Raw genomic sequence first — 23,998 nt, forward strand, 5'->3', positions numbered from 1 at the left:
AATGTGTTAATGCAATACCAGCTGCTGTAACAAATATCCCCCTACACACACAGTCCAGTGCAGAGTTTCTGGTTGATTGACAGCAGTCTCCATGATTCACACACCCAGACTCCATACTGGGGCTCCATCATCTTCATGTGCTTGGAATTATCTGCTTCCAGGTGGCAAATAGGAGAAGACAGTGTGGGGACATTTCACCATTTTCTTTAAAAACACGTTCTGCATGTTCCATTTCTGCTCGTATTGTATTGATGAGAACGTGTCAGTCATGCAGCCACCCTAGATGCAGAGTGGGCTTTGGAACATACTCCTGGGCCGAGCAGCTCCCTCCCAGCCACTACTATGAAAATGGACCGTGGGTTTTGGCGGCTCCAGCACTGACCACCCTTTACCAGGTCCCCAGATCCATAACCTCAGGGGAAGCGGCAGGAAAGGGCCATGGGATCCACCAGGCCCATTAAATCCTCCTGTCCCCCCACCAGCTGCCCGTGCCTGACCTGCACCATCCACCATCCTGCCCTTAATCCTCAGGTCAGTGCAGATGGAAGACAGTGAATGTCCAGCACTCTTTCCCCACATTTTTTGAGCCCTCCCAGTCCCCACTGTATGTCAGGCTTGATGCTGGAAACACACTCATAAAATGAACACAGTACTGGCTTGGGAGTTGAAGGCAGACAAACAGATAATTACCAAACATTTCCTCTTTTTTTTCTTTTTTCTTTTTGACTGATACTTCATTATGAATAAAGTTGCTGGCAGTAGGGGAAGGGAAAATAAAATCACTAAATTTGCCAGGTGGTGCTGGTATGAGGGAAGGGATGGGATGGAGGAGACTTCAATAGGAGTCATGTGAACAAAAGGGGACTGGGCTTTGTAGGCTTGAAGTAATCCCTTCCGTGATTCATGCTGATCAGAAACTTGATCCCAATGCTAAATTTAGGCTGAATGCAACCTTTGTCCTGGAACTGAGCTAAATTGCTAACTCAATATGCTAATAGCCCACTTGAGTTCATTCGTGAACCAGTTACAAACTTGGGATAATTCAGTAGGTTAACAGGTGGTGCAACCTTAGTGAGGAATAGCCAGACAGCCTAGGTTCAAACCCCAGCTGTGTCACCAGCTGGGCACTGGACAAGTCCTTCTCCCTGGGTATCAGCCTCACTTCTTAATTGAGGCCGATAATAGTACCTACCAAACGATTTTGTGAGCATTAAATGAGCTAGCACACGTAAAGCACTTAAATTCAGAGCCAGGCACGCAGGTAAGTGCTGTATAAGCCATAGGAATAAAAATGCCAATATACAGTCAACAGTTACAATGCTGGCTTCATTTAATCCTCACAGGGGGTCCTGTCCCCAATTTCTTCACCGTTTTCACCTCCCCACCCCATCTTTCCTGGCCCAATTCTGGGGCCACCCTCCCCGAAAGGGGTTCCCAGGACAGCGCCCGCCTCCCAAGTCCCTGCAGGCTCTGCAACCCTAGCCTCTGCGCTGTCCCAGACTCGGGCAATAACCTCTCAGTCGCCACGTGGGGGCAGCAGCGCACTGCTCCGCGCACCGTGCGCGCGGTGCATTGTGGGATGCGTAGTCTCGCTGGCGTTGACAGGTGTCTCCCAACCTAACATGCAAACTACATTTCCCAGAAAAGCATGCGACACCCTCGGTCTAACCTTGTTCACGTCTGGAAGCTGAGGTCTTGCTCCCGCCCTGCGGCGCGGGGAATTGTGGGGTTTGGCTCCCTCGCGGAGGACGGGGCTGTGCAGGTGCGGGAGGCCGGTCGAACCCGCCATGGTTTAATCAGAGAGTGAGAACCAATGTGCTCCCTCCCGCGTTCCTGCATCTCCACCGGTCACTCTCCAGGGTCTCGGTTATCTCTCAAGCTGGGTCAAGGAGCGCCCATCTTAAAGGAAAAAATATCCCTTTTCCCCTCTTACCTGTCACCCAACTTCAGTAATTGTCAGCATTTGGCCAATCATGTTGTTTTTCTGACCTCCCCCTATTTCTCCCGTCATTAAATTTCAGACAGCAGGGACTTCCCTGGTGGTCCAGCGGGTAAGACTCCGCTCCCAATACAGGGGACCCGGGTTCGATCCCTGGTTGGAGAAATAGATCCCGTAAGCATGCCATAACTAAAAGATCCCGCATGTGGCAACTGCGACCCAGTGCAGCCTAAATAAATAATTAATTAATAATTTTTAAAAACCTCAGGCAACAAATCACCTCATCCAGAAATGTGTTTCTATATGTGTCTCTAAAAGGTGTGAAGTCTTCACATCACACCCTAATTGCAATAATTCTTTATTATGATTTAATATATGGTCAGTGTTATATCATTATATATGAAACAAAGTGGTCAGTGTTATTATATATGAAACAAAGTCCCCATTCGTTTCATGAATGTCTTTTTACTGTTGGCTTGTTCAAATCAGAATCCAAGTAGGGTTCAGGGTTCAGTGCATTTGGTTGATAGATCTCTAAGTCTTCTACAACTTCCCTGTGGGATCTCCCACTGTCTGATTTGGCTGGTTGTACCCCCCTGTTGTCCTTTAATATATTCCTCTAACCCTGTGTATTCTACAAACTGGTAGATCCAAAAACTGGGTCAGATCCAGGTTCAATTTTAGGATAAATATACTTTATGGGTGGTATTGAATTTTTCCATCAGGAGGCACATATCATCAGGTTCTGTCTCTTTTTGTGATGTTAAGATCCAATGTTGGCTTTTGTGTTGTCGGCCTGATCCATCCCTTATAAAACCACAGCCAAACTTCAGGAAAGAGGTGCCTACATGGTCCTTACTGCAACCCTCTCCTAACTCCACGAAAACTAAACTCTTTCTATTGCTAAAGCCCTTCCTTGGGACTTCCCTGATGGCGCAGTGGTTAAGAATCTGCCTGGCAATGCAGGGGACAGGGGTTTGAGCCCTGATCTGGGAAGACTCCACATTCCACGGAGCAATTAAGCCATGCGCCACAGCTACTGAGCGTATGTGCCACAACTACTGAAGCACGTGTGCCTTAGCGCCCATGCTCCACAACAAGAGAAGCCACCACAATGAGAAGCCTGCACACCGCAACAAAGAGTAGCCCCCGCTCACCACAATTAGAGAAAAGCCTGCACGCAGCAATGAAGACCCAACACGGCCATAAATAAATAAATAAATAAAATTTAAAATAAATGAAAAATAAAGCCCTTCCTTGTTGCTAAACTCAAGAGACAACTCTTCACCTCAACTTACTGGTCCTGCAATGACAGCTGGCATTTAGATCTGTGGTTCTCAAACTTTTGTGTCTCAGGACTTCTTTACATTCTTAAGAATCGTTGAGGCCTCAAAGAGCTTTTGTTGGGCTTCCCTGGTGGCGCAGTGGTTGAGAATCTGCCTGCCAATGCAGGGGACATGGGTTCGAGCCCTGGCCTGGGAAGATCCCACATTCCATGGAGCAACTAAGCCTGTGAGCCACAACTACTGAGCCTGCAAACCACAACAACTAAGCCCACATGCCATGATTACTGAAGCCCACGCGCCTAGAGCCCATGCACCACAACGAAGAGCAGCCCGGCTCGCTGCAGCTAGAGAAAGCCCGCGCACAGCAAAGAAGACCCAATGCAGGCAAAAATAAATTTAAAAAAATAATAAATAATAATTTATTATTCTCACAAGTCTATGGATTAGGGACTTCCCTGGTGGCCCAGTGGTAAGGAATCCGCCTTGCAATGCAGGGGACGCAAGTTTGATCCCTGGTCGGGGAACTAAGATCCCACATGCCCCGAGGGCAACTAAGCCAGCGGCCACAACTACTGAGCTCATGCGCCACAACTAGAGAGAAGCCTGCGCGCCTCAACGAAGATCCCACGTGCCACAGCTAAGACCCAACACAGCCATAAATAAATAAATAAATATTAGTAAAAGAAAACATTGCATTAAAAAAAAAGTGTATGGATTAGCTGGATGGTTCTGCTGATATGGACCAGGCTTGGCTGATCTTGGTTGGGCTTACTTTTGCATCTGTCATTTGCTAGAGGGTCAACTCGGCGCTGGACAGTTACGATGGCATTGTCTGAGAGCACGCGGGGAGAGAGAGAAAAGAACATAAGGCCCCTTGAGGCCTGGGCTGGGAAGTATTACACTGTCCTTCCACCTTATTCCGTTGGTTAATGACAAGGCCAATCTGGCTTCAGAGAGTTAGGAAATGGACTCTACCCCTTGATGTGAGAAACTGCAAAGTCAGATTGTACAGGGCAAGGATACATGGAGGGATGGAAAATAGAGTTTTTTTAAAAAAATGAATTTATGTATTTATTTTTGGCTGTGTTGGGTCTTCGTTTCTGTGCGAGGGTTTTCTCTAGTTGTGGTGCGCGGGCCTCTCACTGTCACAGCCTTCTCTTGTTGCGGAGCACAGGCTCCAGACGCACAGGCTCAGTAGCTGTGGTGCATGGGCTTAGTTGCTCCGCAGAATGTGGGATTTTCCCAGACCAGGGCTCGAACCCGTGTTCGCTGAATCGGCAGGTGGACTCTCAACCACTGCGCCACCAGGGAAGCCCCTGCACTATTGTTTCTTGACTGCTCCTCCCTTGTCTCTGCATCCCCTCCCTTCCCTGATTAGCAGCTGTTTGAACCTGCCCTTTGGAGCTCAAGGAAGGTCATGGAGGCTGAAGCCTATTTCCTACAAACAAGAAACAGGGGACACATAAAGGCTTCTGTGCCCAGGAGCCCTACAGGGTCCTGCTCGGTTTCAGTAGTGCTCAAGAGTACAGGCTTGGGAGTTCACCCTCAGAATCAGTTTACTTATTTGTAAAATGGAGATAATGTATAGCATCCATCCCATAGGACTGTTATGAGGACATATGACCCGATATACGTAAAGTACTTGGGAGAGTGCTTGGCAGTTATTTTTTTAATCAGTATTACCTAAGGAGAAGCAAGACACAGAGGATAATAGCTACTATTTACTAAGCATTTACTGCTTAATTTTGATAGGGGCCAAAAAGTGGGGGCATGGAAACCTTTGTTCGCATTTTACAGATTAGGAGATCGTTGCTCAGCTCACTGTTTTGGGATCCCAAATTATTAAGGGCAAAGTCAGGATTCAAACTCAAGCTGAGCCGGCTTCCCGGGGAGAGGCTAAGGGCTAGACAGCGGGCTAGAGAGCCAAACTGCCTGCGGGAGCCAGATTTAGCTCCCTCTGAGGAGCCCTGAAAAAGTACTGGTCCTTCACAGGTTGGACGTTGGAAGCAGAGAGCAAGGGAAAGATACCCAAAGGTGGCTTCAGTTGCCATTTTCCCTCTCAGCTGCATTCCGCACCCTGCCCACCACCCGACATTGGGAACATCTAGCCTCAGAAACCAGGCTGTGGCCAGGGGACTCTTCCTGTGTCTGGGCCCCTCTTTAGAGACTGTAAGACTGAGACTACACTTTGGGCCCGTCCGGGAAAAATTATTCTGGTGACCCTGACTCAGGGGGTCAAGGGCTGTGGATGGAGAAGGCACAAGACAGTCCAATTCGTAGGCGGAACTGGAACGCCATCAGGGCTGTGCCGCAGGAACCCCGCCACAGATGCGGGCGCTTGTCCCCGGACTGTGGGCCAAACATAATTCGGGGCCTCCAGATGCTGCTTGTCGCGACAAGGCTAGGATAGGGGACAAGTGCCAAGAGTCCCAAGAGTTCCTTTCCGAGGAGACCGAAAACCACATCTGTGAGCGGGTGGAAGCTGATTTTGGGGCGAACATTCACACTACAACACTAGGGGGTGACCCTGGGCACGACGAGTCCTCAAGTCACCTCGGAGTTCTCGTCCGCGGGTGCCTGCACCTGGAACCAAGAAGTGTAGGGAAAAACCTCAGCTCCTTAAAGCCAGGGCGGTGTCGGAACGCTAAGCACCGGAAACGCAGGACTGAGCCTGCGCGGCCGCACCCCATTACAGGAGGCGGGGCCCGCAGGCACACGCACAGTTTCAATGTCGGCTCTAGGACCTTGCGGATGCCGCTGGGCCTCCCCGCAAGTGCCTAATCCGGCCTCTTCCGCCTGAGTCACCCGCCCCTCCCTGCGGAGCCGGACGCAGCAGGAGGCCTCAGAGCAGCACAGACTAGCGGACCGGCCGACGCGCGAGAGAGGCGGTGAGCGCCCAGTCCGGACTCCCCTTGCACCCCGTAAACCCGGCCCTGGAGGCCTCCAGACCCGAAGAGATGCTCAAATCTTGTCCTCAGGGGTCCACCACACCCACAATCTCAGATTCGAACCCCCAGATCTGTCCGGCCCTAGTTATCCCTCCCCGGGTACTTCCACCCTCCCTCTCAGGATCTAAAATAGGAGCCCATGGATTTGAGAGGTACCCCGTAAATTCAGCCCTGGGTGTGGCCTCCAGGACCACGATCCTGGATCCGTGCTCTCAATTCTAACGGGGACTCCGTTATCCCGGGCCCCGGGCTCACACTCAATATCTTAGACCCGAACCCATAGACACAGCGATGAGACTGTAATCCCGCTGCAGGTTGTACCTAAACCCTCAAGCCCACATTCTGGATTTCCGAAACTCTGCTCCAGGAGTCTCCAGGCGGAGAATTTCTGATCCACGCTCCCGACCCACGCCAAACCCCTAAATCAGTCTTAGGGCTCTGGATCTCAGATTCGAGAGCCAGCTTGGGGCCCCCATCTCGAGAACCCCACTTGACCTGGCCGGTGTCTGGTGCTTAATGATGCCGATGCGTAGACTCAGCCCAGAGTCCTTCAAGCCAGACGCGGACCCTTTGGACCGGGAGGAGGTTTCAAACCTGATCTTGCGTCCCTATGCCACCCAGCCAAGAACTACCTTCCCCCAGAAGCCCAGGCCCCATCCCGAATGGACCCTCAAGCCGCAACCGGAGGATAGGTCTCCGCCTAGAGGCTTCATATCACTCCCCCAAGTCCAGCAGTCAGAAATGCGTATTTCTGTGGGGGAAGGGGCGGGCTCAGGGACGAGACAGCCACCTGACCCCTTTTTCCCTCCTCAGGAATCTTGAGTCACAGCCATGTTCCTGGTTAACTCGTTCTTGAAGGGTGGAGGAGGCGGCGGGGGAGGCGGGGGCCTGGGCGGGGGCCTAGGGAATGTGTTCGGAGGCCTGATCAGCGGGGCCGGAGGCGGAGGAGGAGGCGGCGGCGGCGGCGGCGGTGGTGGCGGAACTGCCATGCGCATCCTGGGCGGGGTCATTAGCGCCATTAGGTAAGGCGGGGCCTGAGGGGGGCGGGGCCTGGAGGAAGAGGCTTGTCCAGCCAGAATAGAATGGGGTAACTTGGACACTGACCAGGAACCTTAATTAGGCTGGGCCGGGACTGGGCTAGGAGACCGGCCTTGAGGGGGCCGACCGTAATGAGTTCATGGGGGCGGGGCTTGACATGGGGGTAGTCAGTTGTGGGGACACAATCTGATGGGACCGGCGGGGCTTTGGGAGGTGGGGCTTAATGGGGCTGGCGCCGCCTACTTCCGCTAACCTGGAGATAAACGTTAAGGGGGCGGGGCCAGTGAGGCTGGGTATCACTTCATGGGGGCAAGGCTAGCCTTATGGGCGCGGCATGGCCCTCGTAGGTGGGTCAGTGAGGTGTGCCCGGAAGAGGTCTAACCGTAATGGGACAGGGGAAATGGACTTGAAGGGGCAGGGCCTGGCTGGGAACTGGCTGGTTAAAATAGAAAAATGTCCTGGTGTAGGTAGGGCAGGGCGTCGGTAGGGGCCTCGTTAGTCTTGGCCACTGAGTGTGATCCCTTAAAGGGGTGAGAACTAATGGAGCTGGGGTGGGACCTTGGGAAGACACAAGTGTTCAGAAGCCGTGGCGATGGAGCAAGTTCCTAGACAGGTGGAACCCAGGAGGGTGGGGCCCCGGTTAGCTGGGGCCGAGCTTCTATGAAATGAGCTCTCGTCTTTTGAGGAATCTGCCATTGCGAGGGTGTGCCCTGGCAAGAGGGGGTCCTACCGTGGGGGCACAACCACGGCAGCGAGGATAGGGACAGGTGAGGACAAGGACTGATGAGGCGGGCGGAGGGAACAGGTAGGTAGGGCGGCGAGCTGGGGGTTGGAGGCTTGGGGTGTGGGGGTTGGTGCTGCCCGTTGGAGGCCCCGCCCCCTGGCACTAACTCCCCCTTGTTTCCCTTCAGTGAGGCGGCTGCGCAGTACAACCCAGAGCCCCCGGTAAGCCACCCTTCACAATCGGAGACCTCTCTTCTTCAAAGGGACAAGGACCCATCCTTGTCCCTTTGAAGAAGCCCCACACTTCTCCTTATGAAATTTATCTCATTAAGTCTCTCCCTTGTAACATCCTTAAACTTAGCTATATCCACTCCCTATTCATTGACCACCTCTCATTCATTGGTCACTCAGCCACCCATCCCACTCTGACTTTCCCACCTAAGGCTGTCCTGGCCAGGACACCCCTCCCCCTACCAGCTCTGAGATCTCTTCCCTCTGCAGCCCCCTCGCACCCATTACTCCAACATCGAGGCCAATGAGAGTGAGGAGGTCCGGCAGTTCCGGAGGCTCTTTGCCCAGCTGGCTGGAGAGGTAAGTAACCTGGGGCCCCCAGAAGTGTCCTAACCCTTCCATGCCTTCCCTCTGGATGCCCTTTACATGTACATTCGACCATGGCAATCCCAAAGTTCCCATCCTCCTTCATGACATGCCCAGACCCCTTTCAGTCGCCCCTGACCCATTCCTAACTTCTCCCCCTAGGACATGGAGGTCAGTGCCACAGAACTCATGAACATTCTCAACAAAATCGTGACCCGACGTGAGTGACTGGGGTCAACACACGGGGCAGGTTTAGAGGCGTGGCGACTGGGGTAGCTGTGATCTCCGGCCTCTGACTTTCAACCTGCATCCCACAGATCCTGATCTGAAGACGGATGGTTTTGGCATTGACACATGTCGCAGCATGGTGGCTGTTATGGATGTATCCTTGAGGGCAGTCTGGCGGAGGCCTTGGTGAAGAGGGGATTTTCTTTTTTGCTTTTCTTTCTTTTTTTTTTTTTTTTTTTGGCTGTGCTGCATGGTTTGTGGGATCTTGGTTCCCCAACCAGGGATTGAACCCGGGCCCTCGGCAGTAAGAGCAAGGAGTCCTAACCACTGGACTGCCAGGGAATTCCCAAGAGGGGATTTTCTGAGAGCATGATTGGGGCAGTCAATGTGTAGCTTTCATATCCACAGATGTAGACATGTATATATCACAACACACACCCACTTTGGACATGCGGCAATACATAATAACATCAGCTGTCATTACATGTTGCATAGGGTTAAACAAATCCATCTCTGCCCTTAGCAAGGTTACTGAGCCTGTCTGTGCCTCAATTTGCCTCTCTGTAAAATCGGATGAATGACAATGGTGATACCAAATTGTAGTTACATGCAAAAGGTTTAGCACAGTACATAGCACATAAGTGGTCTGTACATGCTAACTGTTACCATGATCTCACCCAGGTAGATTTTTCAGCTCTGAATCTGTTTCTCTGTCACTGGGGTATAATACTGGTGGGACTGGTGTCTTGAAGATTTAGTGACAAAAGTGATGTTCCTGAGAAGCTTAGCACTATCTGACGTGTACTTGGTCATTTGATAAGTCTTGGCCATTGTTGCTATTTATTGAGAATTTATCAAGTGCTAACCCCTGAGCTCAGGGCTTTATACCAATATACAGCCCTCTCATTCACTTTTATTTATGTATTTATATATATATTTATTTTTATTTACTTATTTACTTTTTGGCTGCGCTGGGTCTTCGTTGCTGCGTGTGGGCTTTCTCTAGTTGCCGCAAGCGGGGGCTACTCTTCGTTGTGGTGCATGGGCTTCTCATTGCGGTGGCTTCTCTTGTTGCAGAGCACGGGCTCTAGGCGCGAGGGCTTCAGTAGTTGTGGCACGCGGGCTCAGTAGTTGTGGCTCGCGGGCTCTAGAGCGCAGGCTCAGTAGTTGTGGCGCACGGGCTTAGTTGCTCTACGGCATGTGGGATCTTCCCAGACCAGGGCTCGAACCCATGTCCCCTGCATTGTCAGGCGGATTCTTAACAACTGCGCCACCAGGGAAGCCCCTAATTCACTTTTTATCACAAACCCAGCAGGTATTTACTCTCATCACCTTATTTCCTTAGAGTTCTAAGATACCCTTGTTCTTTACATGTCCTAACATTTATAACATTGAATTACTATTGAAGAATTTTATAAATGAGGAATTCCCCGTGGTTATGTTTAAAGAGAGTCCTTATCATTTAGAAATATAGACTCAAATAAGTATATGGCAAAATGAGCAATGAAGCCACACCCAAGGTGACATGACTAGGGTGGGATGGGAGCTGGGGTTTTAGCCCAGGTTCCCCTGCTTGGCCATTATCATCATCATGTACACAGTGCACACATCTGGGTACATTTATTCTTAACACCCTCTCACCAGAGTGACACGACCGGCAAGCTGGGCTTCGAGGAATTCAAGTACTTGTGGAACAACATCAAAAAGTGGCAGGTGTGTGCAGCCTCTGAAACTCCTAGCACAAAGACCCCCAAGCCATGAAGATGCCATGCCCCATGATGCTTAGTTGAACCCTGACCTCCTTGTCCCCACAGGCCATATACAAAAGGTTTGACATTGACTGTTCAGGGACCATTGGCAGCAGTGAACTCCCGGGGGCCTTTGAGGCAGCAGGTGTGGCTGGTGGGAACGTGATGGGGCTGGGGGTGGGACTGGAGAGGCAGCCCCCACTCAGCTGGGCTGAGCCTGAATCCTGGGACTGGGAGGGCTGGGCTGTGTGGCCCCCACACCTGAGAGACAGTCGTTCTCAGGATTCCGCCTGAATGAGCATCTCTACAACATGATCATCCGACGCTACTCAGATGAGGAAGGGAACATGGATTTTGACAACTTCATCAGCTGCCTGGTCAGACTGGATGCCATGTTCCGTGAGTGACACCCCAGCTCTCTTCCTGGGCGGGGATCTGTCCAACTTCCATCCGCCAAGCCTCCTCTGAGCCTGACCCTGAGGTGGGCAATGTTAGGGGCACAGCAGTGACTGAAATAGCCCTAGTTTCTGCCCGCATGTTGCTCACAGTCCAGAGGAGGAGAGGCAGATTACCAGACAGTGACAGCTCACAATGGTTACGGCTGGGATCGGGGAAGCCTAGGCAGAGTGACGAGGGCTGTGAGGGGGAAGCTCAGGGCAGATTGGGTTTAGATTTGTGACTGGGGGAGCTCTCACAGCTCTTCAACCCTAACACGGCACCTGATGTAGCTTAAGGGGTCGAGGGGGGCTTCCTGGAGGAGGGAGGGCACATGTGAGTTGAGACCTAATGGATAAGGAGGACTGACCCCAGCAAGAGGGTGGGGATGAGCGTTGCAGCGGGAACAGCCTGTGCGAAGGCCTAGAAAGGAAAGAGTTAGATGGCGCTTTGGATGATTTTGGTTGGACTCGGTTCAGAGTGCTAAAAAGGAAGGAGGTGGGATGGGGAGACATAAGGCTGGGAGGGGTCAGTAGGGGCTGGATCATGAGGGCCCTTGTGAACGTTAATGCACTGAATCCTTAGGACAGCCCTGCGAAGTGGGAATTATTGTCCCCATTTTCTGGAGGAGGAACCTAGGGTTCAAGGAGGCAAAATTTCTTGCTCACAGCCACTTAGCTAGGAAGTTGCAAAGCTAGAATTTGAACTCAGATTTGTCTGAGAGAGTTGCATAAAAGGAGGCAGGAGCAATCGGCCTGGTCAGGCTGTGCAGGCTGTGAATGCCAAGTTCAGGGGTACTCAGACTCTACTGGGGACAGTGGACAGGGTCCAGGCAGGGGAATGACAGGGTCTCAGGTTTAGCTTTAGGAAGATCTCCCGGCGTCCCAAGAGCCCAGGGAGGACAATGCATTAAGAGCATGGGGAGAGGAAAAGGGGCAGGTATGTCGGGGACATGAAGGGAAGGTGGGAGCGGACAATAGGGCAGATGATGCCCAAAGTCATGTATGAGAGGGCCCAAGAAATGGCCTTGGATTTACCAGCAAGAGGGCCAACAGTGAGTGCAGCATCTGGGGTACCAGGCGAGTGGGCCCTTGAGGGTGGTAACTTAGTGATGAGTGACAGAGAAGCCACAAAGACAGCATGGGAGCCTGTTTGCCTACAGGTGTGGCTGTGAGTGAGGAACATGGAGTCGAGTTTCAGGGCAGGAGCGGGGACCACACCAGGCTGTAGGAGCAGGAAGTGCAGCGCCTCCTTCCGGTAGCCTGCTTAGGCTGGAACCATGTGGAGCCGGTCGGTGGGAGGCTGGGGCTTCGGCAGAGGGGTGATGGGGGGCATGCAGGTCAGGATATGGAGCCCATTACTGAGGTGGGTAGCAGTCTGGGTTCCAATCCCAGTTTCCTGACTTTTTCGCTGTGTGACTTGGGGCACTTCACTTCTCTGCCTTATTTTTTTTTCATTTAAAAAAAAATATTTATTTATTTTGGCTGCGCTGGGTCTTAGTTGTGGCACGCAGGATCTTTTTTTTTTTTAGTTGTGGCATGCATGCAGGATCTAGCTCCCAAACCAGGGATTGAACCTGGGCCCCCTCCATTGAGAGTGTGGAGGCTTACCCACTGGACCACCAGGGAAATCCCTCTGTGCCTTATTTTTATTTATTTTTTTTTTAAGTTTTTTTGAGGTACGCGGGCCTCTCACTGTTGTGGCCTCTCCCGTTGCGGAGCACAGGCTCCGGATGCACAGGCTTAGTGGCCATGGCTCACGGGCCCAGCCACTCCGCGGCATGTGGGATCTTCCCGGACCGGGGGCACGAACCCGTGTCCCCTGCATCGGCAGGTGGACTCCCAACCACTGCGCCACCAGGGAAGCCCTGTGCCTTATTTTTAAATGACACTTATCTCACACAATCGGATTAAATGAGTTCATACATGGAAAGTGCTTTATACATTGCTTGGCACAGAGTACTAGCCATTATTATTGTCATCCCATATATTAATATATTTTTATCCTAAAAGCCAATCCCTCCAACCCTTCCTTTCTTCAGGTGCTTTCAAATCTCTTGACAAAGATGGCACTGGACAAATCCAGGTGAACATCCAGGAGGTAAGAACCCCATCCTGGGATATGGGATCCTAGCAGGGGGCCCCTCCCCTCAGTCCCCGTACCAGCTCTGGGCTGGGGCTCCCTCCCTCCTATTTTCCCAGCGACCCCTGGGTGAGGGCAGAGAAGGGCTGCTGGTATTCTTAGGTTCCCTGATCCTCACTCTCAGTGCCTTCCTCTTCCCAGTGGCTACAGCTGACCATGTATTCCTGAACGGGAGTCCCAGACCTGCCCCCTCATCGCCTCGCTGTAGGAGTCACCTTGGACTCTTCGGTCTCCCCCAGGGTTGATCCTGTTTGCAGTCACATCTTCATGGCTCCTGCTGACCCACAGGCCTTTCTGTTCTCCCAGCCCTTGGCACCGGATTCTCAGTCAACAACCAGGGCCCAACATGCTTCAACACACCCTGCCCCGGCACACCCATCTCACATCTACTCCATAACCCCTCTCTTGCTTCTGTGCCAAGCCCAATGTTTGTGTTGCTTGCACACCCCAAGGGCCCTTCTCTCAGTTCTGGGAGGATCACTCCAGTCCCTACACACCCTGGCACACCCATTCAGTTACCACCCAGGCAGCTGAACTCCAGGCCATAACAGGCCACATGCCCCAGTGCCTTTGTCTGTATTCTGCTCCCAGCCTGCTAGGCCCAGGCGGAAATAAATGCACCCTAGTTGCTGCTCTCTCTGAGATCTGCCTCCTGTTCTGAGAGTTGAGGGGTGTCTCTGGCTCTGTTTGGGGCAGAGGGAGTCTGTCTCCACCTGTCTTCTAGTCCTGGTCTTTTTTCAAATTCTGGATCCCAGTTGAGCTGTAGCCTCATTCTTTTTGGGGGGTTTTTTTTGGCCCTGCTGCATGTGGGATCTTAGTTCCCCGACCCTGGATTGAACCTGCGCCCCGTGCGTTGGAAGCGCGGAGTCTTAACCACTGGACCGCCAGGGAAGTCCCTGTAGCCTCATTCTTGCTGAGATCTCTCACAGAGCCTGTGGAGGCCAAGACTAGAAGCCTGGACCATCTCTGCTTCTGCTCCAAGAGCCATGCTGGTGGGAAGTCTCAGTGCTGCCCCAGGCTCTGTCCCCCAAGGCCATGTTTGCCCCTCTCAGCTTCTGTGCTTGAGTGAGTCTGTCCTCACTTGCCTCTGCCTCTGTGTGTCATACATTATGCTCAGCATCTTCCTTCCCACCCTCTGGCCTCTGCAGGGAGAGGGGCTGCTATCCAGGATACAAAGCCCGTCCCATTCCAGGTCCCCAGGCCCTGAGGGGCAGCCCAGGGGTGCTGGGAGGGCTGAGAGGCAGCGACATCCTAGGGATAGCCCTGGTCTAGCGTCGGAGACTCAGGGCTGGGGCAATGGTCTGCCCACAGGGCAGAGATCACTTGCTGGTGGAAGGCTGGGAGGTACACACACACAGGACAGAGCCGGGCTGGCTTCCCCAAGAAGCCAGCACATTTATTGATGCTTGTTCAGGTCCTGCAGACTTCTTGGTTTCACTTCTTTTGAGGGAAGGAGGCCCAGGCAAGGAAGTACAGGCTGTAGGCAGTGCCTAGGGAGGGAGTGTGGGGGGATACAGAATGAGACCCTAATTCCCTCCCTGAGCCCCCTGCAGACTCCCCAGTCACCATCCAGGATCTCAGCCCTACTTCAGGCTCCAGCTCCCTTCCCAAACTGCACTTCAACTGGGGAAATGCTGGACCTTGATCCAGACCGGGCTTTGGGCTTTCTCCCCAGACCCATCACTAGCCCAGCCCCCCTCCTGGGACAGAAGCCCAAGCCCTAGGGTGCTTCCTCCCTATTTGCCAGCCCAGAGCCCCATACCACACCAGCTCAGAACCCAATCTCCTCCCAAAACCCCAGCGCTGGAACCAGCCCCTTCCCCTCTCCATCTCGAGTCCCGCCTCCTCCCGCAGTTCAGGCCGAGCCCGGCCCTGCACTCACCTCCCAGACTCAGAGCCATAGTCACTCGATACAGGATGTTGTCGGTTAGACCGCCCTTCAAGTGCACCGGGAGGTCATTGTCCGCCTGGGTGTTGGGGGTAAACGATTGGAAAGGCGCTGCCTACTCGGTAGACCTTAAGTGCCTGCCTCCCCCAACTCCTCTTCAGGACCAAGCAGGCGGCCCCGGGTCCTCTCCCCGCCCCGCCTACCTGAAAGAGTTTCTGTTTCTCAGCCACTCGGTTCTCAAAGCGGTTCCGGGCAGTTGAGCTAAAAGAGCGTACCAGTGCCTGGGAGACCTGTGGAGAGGGGATGGCTGGGTATTGGAGGCGCCTGGAGGGGTGTCCCGGAGGAGGTCCCGCCGGGGAGAGGGTGTCGGACTTTCCGAGGCTCTGACTCGGGGACGGTCCTGTCCCTTGGGAGCGTCTCAAAGGCAAGAGCCGAACTGGCAGCCAGAGTGGGGGAGGGTGTCCTGTCAAGAAAGGCCCAGAAGAAGGGGACTCGTGCCTAGACGGTCTGGCTTGGAGGTTATCAGGCTGTCTAGAGGGTACTATTGGAAGAGGATTGGACCCAGAAGGGAGACTCATGTTCTGCGGGCCCAAGTCCCGGAGAGGTTTTTTGCAGTTTCCTGGAGGAGCTCAGGTGCCGGGAATGTCAGGACTGGATCACGAGTGCCTGGGGGATTTCCCGGCTGCTCGAGAGCTTCGGGGGCGGGGGAGGGGTGTTACGTGCCCGGTGCCTGAGTCCCGAGGTATTACGGGAGCCCTGGATGAAGGGAAGAAGTTCAAACTAGGGGCTTTGGGCCATGTTAACGGGTCCCCGGCTGTCTCAGAAGCTCTTGGATTGGGAGCTGGGGGGAGGGGGCCCCAGGCTTATTAGGAGGGAGTCCCGAGCCCTGAAGGGGGCTCACGTTCCAAGTCCCCAGATCCCGGAATGTTTGGGGAGTCTCGTGTAGGGGCGAGGGCTTCCGGGTTGGGGGCCCCAGCCCGACCCCTGGGGGCCCTCACCCGCAGGGCCCTCATCCTGCGTCCTCCTCTTCGGCCGGAGTCACCTCCCCTCTCCGCCCAAGGACAGACGGTGCCCTCCCCTCCGGGGGAGTCCCAGGCCACGCCCTCCGTGCGCCCCAGGACAGCGAGGTCCCGGCGGCCGCTTTCCTATTCGTCCAATAGGTGGGCGGAGAAGACGCTGCAACCCCATCCCCGCATCCCAGCGCCAAATGGTTGGAGCACCCATCTGTTACTCATCTCGGAATTCTGTTGGTCTGCGTGGAGAGGAAAGCGGTTCCAGAGAATTCATTTTTGGGTTGTTTCTGCGTTGATATCGGCCTGGGGCAAGTGCAAGTCCTCCGTCGGGTCCCTCGGATCTCTCCCTATCCCACGGACGTTGGAGAGCGAGTAAAGGAAGGTAAGATACCAGCTTTCATTATGTCAAGTGCGGTCCTTTTCCCTCCCATGTTGAAACAGATTACTGTGGCTTTGGCTAAACGTCAATGTTCATTTTGGGTTTAGGGACCATGTAGTATGGAAAATGCACTCAACTCACATCTCATCCAGGTGAGTGATGGGAACCAAGGAAGTAGTAGATTACGCCCGTATCTCATACTCACGGGGGCATATGCTGCTTCCTCACTGAGTGGAATGAAAGGCAGGATAATTTTCCTTGTTTAAATAGTTATTTTTCATTATCTCTCTTGGTTTATTGTGAATCCATGTAGCTGACTCTGCATAAGTTAAACATGCACACAAAATGACTCCGCCGCATAGCCACCATCTTTGCTTCTTCATTCGTATCTTACCCCCACCTCCGCACTCAGTTCTTCACCTTGGAAAACGTTTTAGTTGCTCTATTTATCTATCTGTTGACTTTAGACTCCACTGCATCCCCAGCACCTGGTGCATGGGTGGATTTTTCTTTTTTTGGCTGCGTTGGGTCTTTGTTGCTGCGCGGGGGCTTTCTCTAGTTGCGGAGAGGGGGGCTACGCTTCGTTGCGGTGCGTGGGCTTCTCATTGCGGTGGCTTCTCTTGTTGCGGAGCACGGACTCTAGGCACATGGGCTCAGTAGTTGTGGTGCACTGGCTTAGTTGCTCTGCGGCACGTGGGATCTTTCTGGACCAGGGCTCGAACCCGTGTCCCCTGCGTTGGCAGGCAGGTTCTTAACCACTGCGCCACCAGGGAAGTCCCGCATGGGTAGATTTGATAAATATTCGTTGAAGGAAAAACAATATAACAATATAACAAATAAAACAATATAACCCAAATGTTCTCTAACTTGGTCGCTCCCACCCACTTAACAAAGAAGGACCTCAGTGCTTCTCCTAGATTCTAGTCATCTAGATATTTCTGGGCATCCCCAGGAAGTGGCCGCACATGTGCTCGCTTACCCAGCTGTCCCCTGTTATCTGCAGTCATGTAGGATCAGTATTCAGGGAAGAAAAAAGAAACTGCACGAGAATTGGATACCAGAAAGTTTGGAAAGGCTGAAGGAGTGCCTTCTAAGCAGGGCTGCTACCTAATTTATGGGGCCTTGTGCAAAATGAAAACGTGGGATCTCTCGTTCAAACGGCAGGAAAAAAAATTGCTGTTAAAAATACTAAAATATAAAGCTTTTTTTCTTTCTTCCATGATTGCTCTTAACCTGTCATGGTGTTTTTAGTTTGCTATTCAATGTCATGCTCCCTAGAGTAAGGGATACCCTGGGGTGAGTACAAACTCTCACAGTCACCTGGGGGACCTGCCTTGCAACTTTGTGTGTGCGTACACACACGGCTGCTGGCTGCTGGGTTCTCCTCCTCTCCCCACCAGCCAGTGGACCAACTCGTGCCCTGGCCAGAGGTGGAGAAGTCAAACAAGGCATCTCTCCTTCCCACGGGCTTGCTCCCTACAGGGTGATGCAATTTCCCTTTCAAGAAGAGCCAGGAACCTGGATCAAAGGTGGGCAGGACCCTCGCCCCTGCCGGGTCACCTGCTAAATGTGCCGTGGAGTGCCAACTGAGGAGGGGGTAGCTGCCACTCTGCCCTGCCCTCAGAGGCCATGTGATGTGTGTGGTGGACCTTGACCCTCCCTACGCCCAGGCCCCCAGGAGGCAGAAGAATAGGCAGCTAAGAGCCTGTCTCAGGGAGGTGGAGAGTGGTGGGAGGAGAGAATGCACACGGTTCAGGCTCCAAGTCCCTGGTGCCTGCTCCATCGTCCCAGCAGACTTCACTTATAAAACACAAATTCAAAGGTAATGTGAAGAATTACAAGACGGCAGCCACAGAGCATTAAACCTCACGCTTCTGAGGGGAATTCCCCGGAGGTCCAGTGGTTAGGACTCTGTGCTTTCCCTGCTGAGGACTCGGGTTTGATCCCTGCTTGGGAAAGTAAGATACTGCAAGCCTCTCGGCCAAAGAACAAACAAACAAAAACCTACTACACTTATGAGTGTGGGGCTCTGTGCAACTGCACTGGACATATGCCTTGCTTTTAGGCTAGTCCTGTAGGAATGAGTCTCAGGACCTAGGAAAACTGACCTAGAAAAGCTGTTCTCTGATGCTGCCCCTGCAGGGATAGAGTCCAGAACACACCCTGTAGCACTGACCTTGGTCAGGAAGCCCTAAGCAAGAAGCTGCGGCTGCCATCATGCAGGTCTCCTTTAGGAATGGGTTCATCCACTTGCAGGACAAAAGGACTCAACTTCAGGATAAAGAACCAGCTGGGGGATGTAAGCTCTGCTACCCTGTGTTAGCATGAACACTTATTGCTATAACAAAAAGTCACCAAAATTCTGTGGTTTAAAGAACACAGAACTTATATACCAACCAATCTCAACATGTGGACTTTATTTGGATCTTGATATGAACAAACAGTAAAAAAAAAAACAAACAGAAAAAACATTTTTGAGACAATTGGAAATTTGGACAATGATTGACTTTTCCCTCAACATTTTATGAAAACTTTCAAAGATACAGAAAGGGTGAAGAAACCTTCTACTAAACATTTGTATCCCCACCACCTAGATTCTATAATAAATATTTTGCTACATTTGCTTTATCACATAACTAGCCATCTAAGCCTCTATCAATCCATCAAGCCACATCGTTTGTTTTTTTTTTTTCTTTTTTTTTTTGGTTGTGCTGCCCGGCACGTAGGATCTTAGTTCCCCGACCAGGGATCCAACCCACGCCCCCTGCAGTGGAAGCACGGAGTCTTAAACACTGGACTGCCAGGGAAGTCCCCTATATCATTTTTTGATCCATGTCAAAGTAGATTGCAGGTATCTGTACTCTTACTTCAAATACTTCGGCATGTGTGCTTAACTAGACTGCTTGGATATTTTATTATGGTAAATAATTTAAAATTTTATAGCTGTTGTGGTTGTGTTTTTAAAAAATGAGTCTCTACACTTTAGAAATACATACTCAAATATTTTGTGGTGGAATGGTATGAGTTCTAGTATATAAATGCCAAGTGACAAATGTAGCAGCTTAAAACAACAATAAACATTATTTCACAGTTTCTGTTGGTCAGGAGTCTGAGGATGTTTTAGCTCAGCTACAGTCTCACAGCTCAGGATAGAGGTGGGCAGGAACCCACCAGGATTTACCTGTCATGAGTGGGGAGAGAGACTGATTCCAGTCAAGCAGCCTTCCAGAGTCCAGAGCCAAGCTTTGGTGTCTCTCTGCTGCCATCTTGTGGCAGGTTTGGAAAAACAGCTCCTCCCGCCGCTACGTTCCCACACACCAATCCCTTTTGATGATGTTTTAGGGCTTGCTTTTTAAAAACTTCTTAATTTTATCCATCCAGTTGCTGAATAGATCATGAGTTCAAGATGGTTTAAAATTCGTTAAGTGTGAATAGGAAGAAAAGTCTTCTTGCCTCTGAGGACTCTGCGTTCCTCTCCAGGGGAACCATTCTGTGTTGTTTCTTGTGTATCCTTACAGGGAAATTTTATGCATATAAAATAAATAAATAAACCCTCCAAATACAACAACAAAACCACAAAAATATACTCAGCCTCCCCCAGTCATAAAAGGATAATTTGTTCCTGAAATCAGCAAATTCATTCAGTAATACTTATTGATCCTGATTTGAACAAGCAATGTGTATATGTTTTCAACAAACAAAAAACATAAAAATAATATGACCCAATGGGGAAATGTGAACACTGCCTGAAAATTTTATTATGAAGGAATTAATGTTAATTCTTTAGGGGCGATATGGAGCTTAAAACCATATACAAGCCCCTGTGTCCCTGATTTTTTAAGTAAAAGGCTTTTGCATTTGTCTCCCAGTCCTCCCTAGAGTCCCAAAAGGCTAACTCAAGAGTTAAAAATGATTAGGAGGGCTTCCCTGGTGGCGCAGTGGTTGAGAGTCCGCCTGCCGATGCAGGGGACGCGGGTTCGTGTCCCGGTCCGGGAAGATCCCACATGCCACGGAGCGGCTGAGCCTGTGAGCCATGGCCGCTGAGCCTGCGCGCCCGGAGCCTGTGCTCCGCAACGGGAGAGGCCACAACAGTGAGAGGCCTGCATACTGCAAAAAAAAAAAAAAAAGAATCCACCTGCCAATGCAGGGGACAGGGGTTCAAGCCCTGGTGCAGGAAGATTCCACATGCCACGGAGCAACTAAGACCGCACGCCACAACTACTTAGCCTGCGCTCTGGAGCCTGCGAGCCACAACTACTGAACCCACGTGCCACAACTACTGAAGCCTGCAAGCCTAGAGCCCGTGCTCCGCAACAAGGGAATCCACTGCAGTGAGAAGCCCAGGCATCACAATGAAGAGTAGCCCCCGCTCGCCGCAACTAGAGAAAGCTTACGCACAGCAACGAAGACCCAATGCAGCCAAAAATAGAAATAAATAAAATAAATAAATTTATTTTAAATAATGGTACTACTGGATATCCATATGCAAAAGAATTAAGTTGGACTCCCTCACACCATATACCAACCTTTTTTTTTTTTTTTGCTGCATTGGCTCTTCATTGCTGCGTGCAGGCTTTCTCTAGTTGCGGTGAGCGGGGGCTACTCTTTGTTGTGGTGCGTGGGCTTCTCATTGTAGAGCACGGGCTCCAGGAGCACGGGCTTCAGTAGCTATGGCGTGCGGGCTCAGTAGTTGTGGCTTGCAGGCTCAGTAGTTGTGGCACACGGGCTCAGTAGTTGCGCCTCGCGGACTCTAGAGCACAGGCTCAGTAGTTGTGGCACACGGGCTTAGTTGCTCCACGGCATGTGGGATCTTCCCAGACCACGGCTCGAACCTGTGTACCCTGCATTGGCAGGTGGATTCTTAATCACTGTGCCATCAGGGAAGCCCTGTGCAGTAGTCTTTTAAATCAGGTATGGAAAAAGAGGAGTTACAAACAAAAAAATACATTTTATATTTATCTTTGTAGTTATCTTTACCAGTATTCTTTACTTCTTCCTGTGGATTTTAGTTACTGTCAAGTGTTTTTTCATTTCAGCTTGAAGCATTTCTTTTGCGTTTTTTGTAGGAAGGTCTGCTAGCAATGATCTCTTGGTTTTTATTTATATAGGAATATCTTAATTTCTCCTTTATTTTTTAAAAAAGAATATTTATTAATTTATATTTTTTACTTTTTTTGGCTGTGTTGGATCTTTGTTGCTGTGTGCAGGCTTTCTCTAGTTGTGGCGAGCAGGGGCGACTTCATTGCAGTGGCTTTGCTTGCTGCAGAGCATGGGCTCTAGGTGTGCATGCTTCAGTAGTTGCAGCACGTGGGCTCAGTAGTTGCAGCACATGGGCTCTAGGGCACATGGGCTTTAGTAGTTAATGCACGTGGGCTCAGTAGTTGTGGCTCGCAGGCTCTAGAACACAGGCACAGTAGTTGTGGCACACAGGCATGTGGGATCTTCCCGGACCAGGGCTTGAACCTGTGTCCCTGGCACTGGCAGGTGGATTCTTAACCACTGCACCACCAGGGAAGTCCTCTCCTTTATTTTTGAAGGATAGTTTTGTCAGATATAGATTCTTTTTTTTCTTTCAGCACTGTGAATATGTCATCCCACTGCCTTCTGATCCTCATGATTTCTGTTGAAAAATAAGCTATTTATCTTACTAAGGCCTCCCTACACATGCTTCTCTTTTTTGCATTCAAGATTCTCACTTTGTCTTAAACTATATATACCAAAGGAACTACCTGTCTTGCAATTTTTTAATAGCTAATGTTCAAAATGCCTGCTAGGATTTTGTAAATTAGGTCTATATTTCTGATAGTGTGTGCATTTCTGATGCTTTTCCAAGATAATATTAATGTTTTATAAAGCCAGGATTTCTACTTTTACTTATATATTTTGAAAAGAGAGTGAAAATTTGGTTTCCTTCAGCTTTTTCCTTATTTCCTTATTCTGTATTTTGAAAACATGGAATGAATGAATTTTCCTTGTTTCCTTGTTCTGTATTTTGAAAAATGCTAATTTACACTAGCATTTGTGAGCATTCTTGAGATGTATTTTTCAAGTTTGCTTCCCAAGGCTATTCCAGAAACAATGTATCATTTTGTTATCTTTTAATAATAATATAGTAATATTGTATAAATATTATTAAATAATATTAGTGTACTGTTATATTTATAATAATACAATATATAATAATATATTTTTATAATATAATTATATAACTACTTAGTAAGAAATAACTTCCTGAAAATTTGTCCAACCAAATACACTTCAAACTTTGGCCATTGTGTCAGTTTTCTATTGCTGCTGTAACAAATAACCATAAACATAGTGGCTTAAAACAATGCAAATTTATTCTCTTACAGTTCTGAAGATAAAATTCCAAAATCAGTTTCACTGGGCAAATGTCAAGATATTGGCAGGGCTAGCTCCTTCTGGAAGCTCTAGGTAAGAATCTATTTCCTTGTTTTTTCTAGCATTTAGAGGCCTCCTGCATTCCTTTTTTTTTTTTTTTTTTTAGAACTGGCCATATCAAATATTGGAGAGAATGTGAAGCAATGAAAACTCTCATACACTGCTGGTGGGGACACAAGAGGGTGTAACTGCTTTGGAAATCAGTTTGGTAATTTTTGTTTGTTTGTTTAAATTTTTTGGCCACACCTTGCATGGCATGCGGGATCTTAGTTCCCTGACCGGGGACCAAACCTGTGTGCCCTGCAATGGAAGCGGGGAGTCTTAACCACTGGACCACCAGGGAAGTCCCCTCCTGCATTCCTTGGCTTGTGACTCCTTCCTTGAATCCCTCCAACCTCTTGCTTTCTTCGTCACATCTCCTAATACTCACTCTGATCTCCTGCCTTTTTCTTTTAAGAACCCTTGTGATATACAGTGGGTTCACCTGGATAATCCAGGATAATCTCCCCATTACTTTAATCATATCTGCAAAGTCCCTTTTGCCGTATAAGATTCTAGGGATTAAGATGTGGTCATCTTTGGGAAGCCATTATTCAGCCTCACAGCCAGTTACTTTGGTATGGTGCTGTCTGTAACCCTGTAGTTGAGAGTGATTGAAAAGAGAGGCCTGGCACAGGGACCGCCCTTGGCAAGTGCTTAAATAGTGTTAAAGGCCTTGAGGACTGTTTTGGCTTTAAATAAGTTCAGTTTTGTTTTTTTCCCATTGTCTGTTAATTTTGTAGCTTTTTCTTACTGTCTTTCTGAGGTATCTTATTGAGCTCGCTAAGAAGCCCAAAGTGAATTCAGATCCTGGTTCTGTTGCTTGCTTAGCTTTAACCACCCAAGTCTGTTTCTTCATTTGTAAAATGGGGCTGTTACTACATTCTCCAGGCAATGTGGGTGAGAGAGGAGGAGGGGGCTGATTCCCAGTTGGTATAAGCGGAGAGCTGCAGGACTGTGTGGGTGTCAGGATGGATGGATGCATTGCAGAGGGTGAGGACTGATGCCCGAGATTGAGGGGAGGGCACAGTCAGGTGAGTCTGGGAGCCTCTTCTCTGCCTTTCCCCAGCTAAAGTGTCTCAAGACCCTGACCATGCCAGGAGGGAGCCCGAGCCAGGGGATGCCCTCTGGATTTCAATCGTTCTGTCCTCAGGTAGAGGCCATCCATGTTCCCTGAAGATAGATGTGTTTGC

General features: G+C 50.4%; 2 protein-coding genes across 2 annotated transcripts; one reads left to right on the forward strand and one right to left on the reverse strand.

Annotated features, from left to right (window-relative positions):
- The first annotated feature begins 6,006 nt into the window (after window positions 1–6,006).
- CAPNS1 (calpain small subunit 1) lies at window positions 6,007–13,726 on the forward strand. The gene is made up of 11 exons (XM_081217202.1): window positions 6,007–6,113; window positions 6,987–7,195; window positions 8,123–8,156; window positions 8,436–8,525; window positions 8,694–8,751; window positions 8,849–8,913; window positions 10,404–10,472; window positions 10,574–10,652; window positions 10,790–10,906; window positions 12,984–13,042; window positions 13,226–13,726. The coding sequence occupies exons 2-11, from the start codon at window positions 7,005–7,007 to the stop codon at window positions 13,250–13,252; spliced, it is 789 nt and encodes a 262-aa protein (XP_081073328.1). The 5' UTR covers window positions 6,007–6,113; window positions 6,987–7,004; the 3' UTR covers window positions 13,253–13,726.
- A 729-nt stretch (window positions 13,727–14,455) lies between these two features.
- Window positions 14,456–16,038, reverse strand: COX7A1 (cytochrome c oxidase subunit 7A1). The gene is made up of 4 exons (XM_081217204.1): window positions 15,971–16,038; window positions 15,176–15,262; window positions 14,967–15,051; window positions 14,456–14,574 (listed from the first exon to the last, which is right to left on the reverse strand). Exons 1-4 carry the CDS (start codon window positions 15,983–15,985, stop codon window positions 14,519–14,521), a joined length of 243 nt encoding a protein of 80 aa, XP_081073330.1. The 5' UTR covers window positions 15,986–16,038; the 3' UTR covers window positions 14,456–14,518.
- Window positions 16,039–23,998: the final 7,960 nt, after the last annotated feature.

The sequence above is a fragment of the Mesoplodon bidens genome (assembly GCF_964165515.1).
Source record: "Mesoplodon bidens genome assembly, chromosome: 18".
Lineage (NCBI taxonomy): Eukaryota > Metazoa > Chordata > Mammalia > Artiodactyla > Ziphiidae > Mesoplodon > Mesoplodon bidens.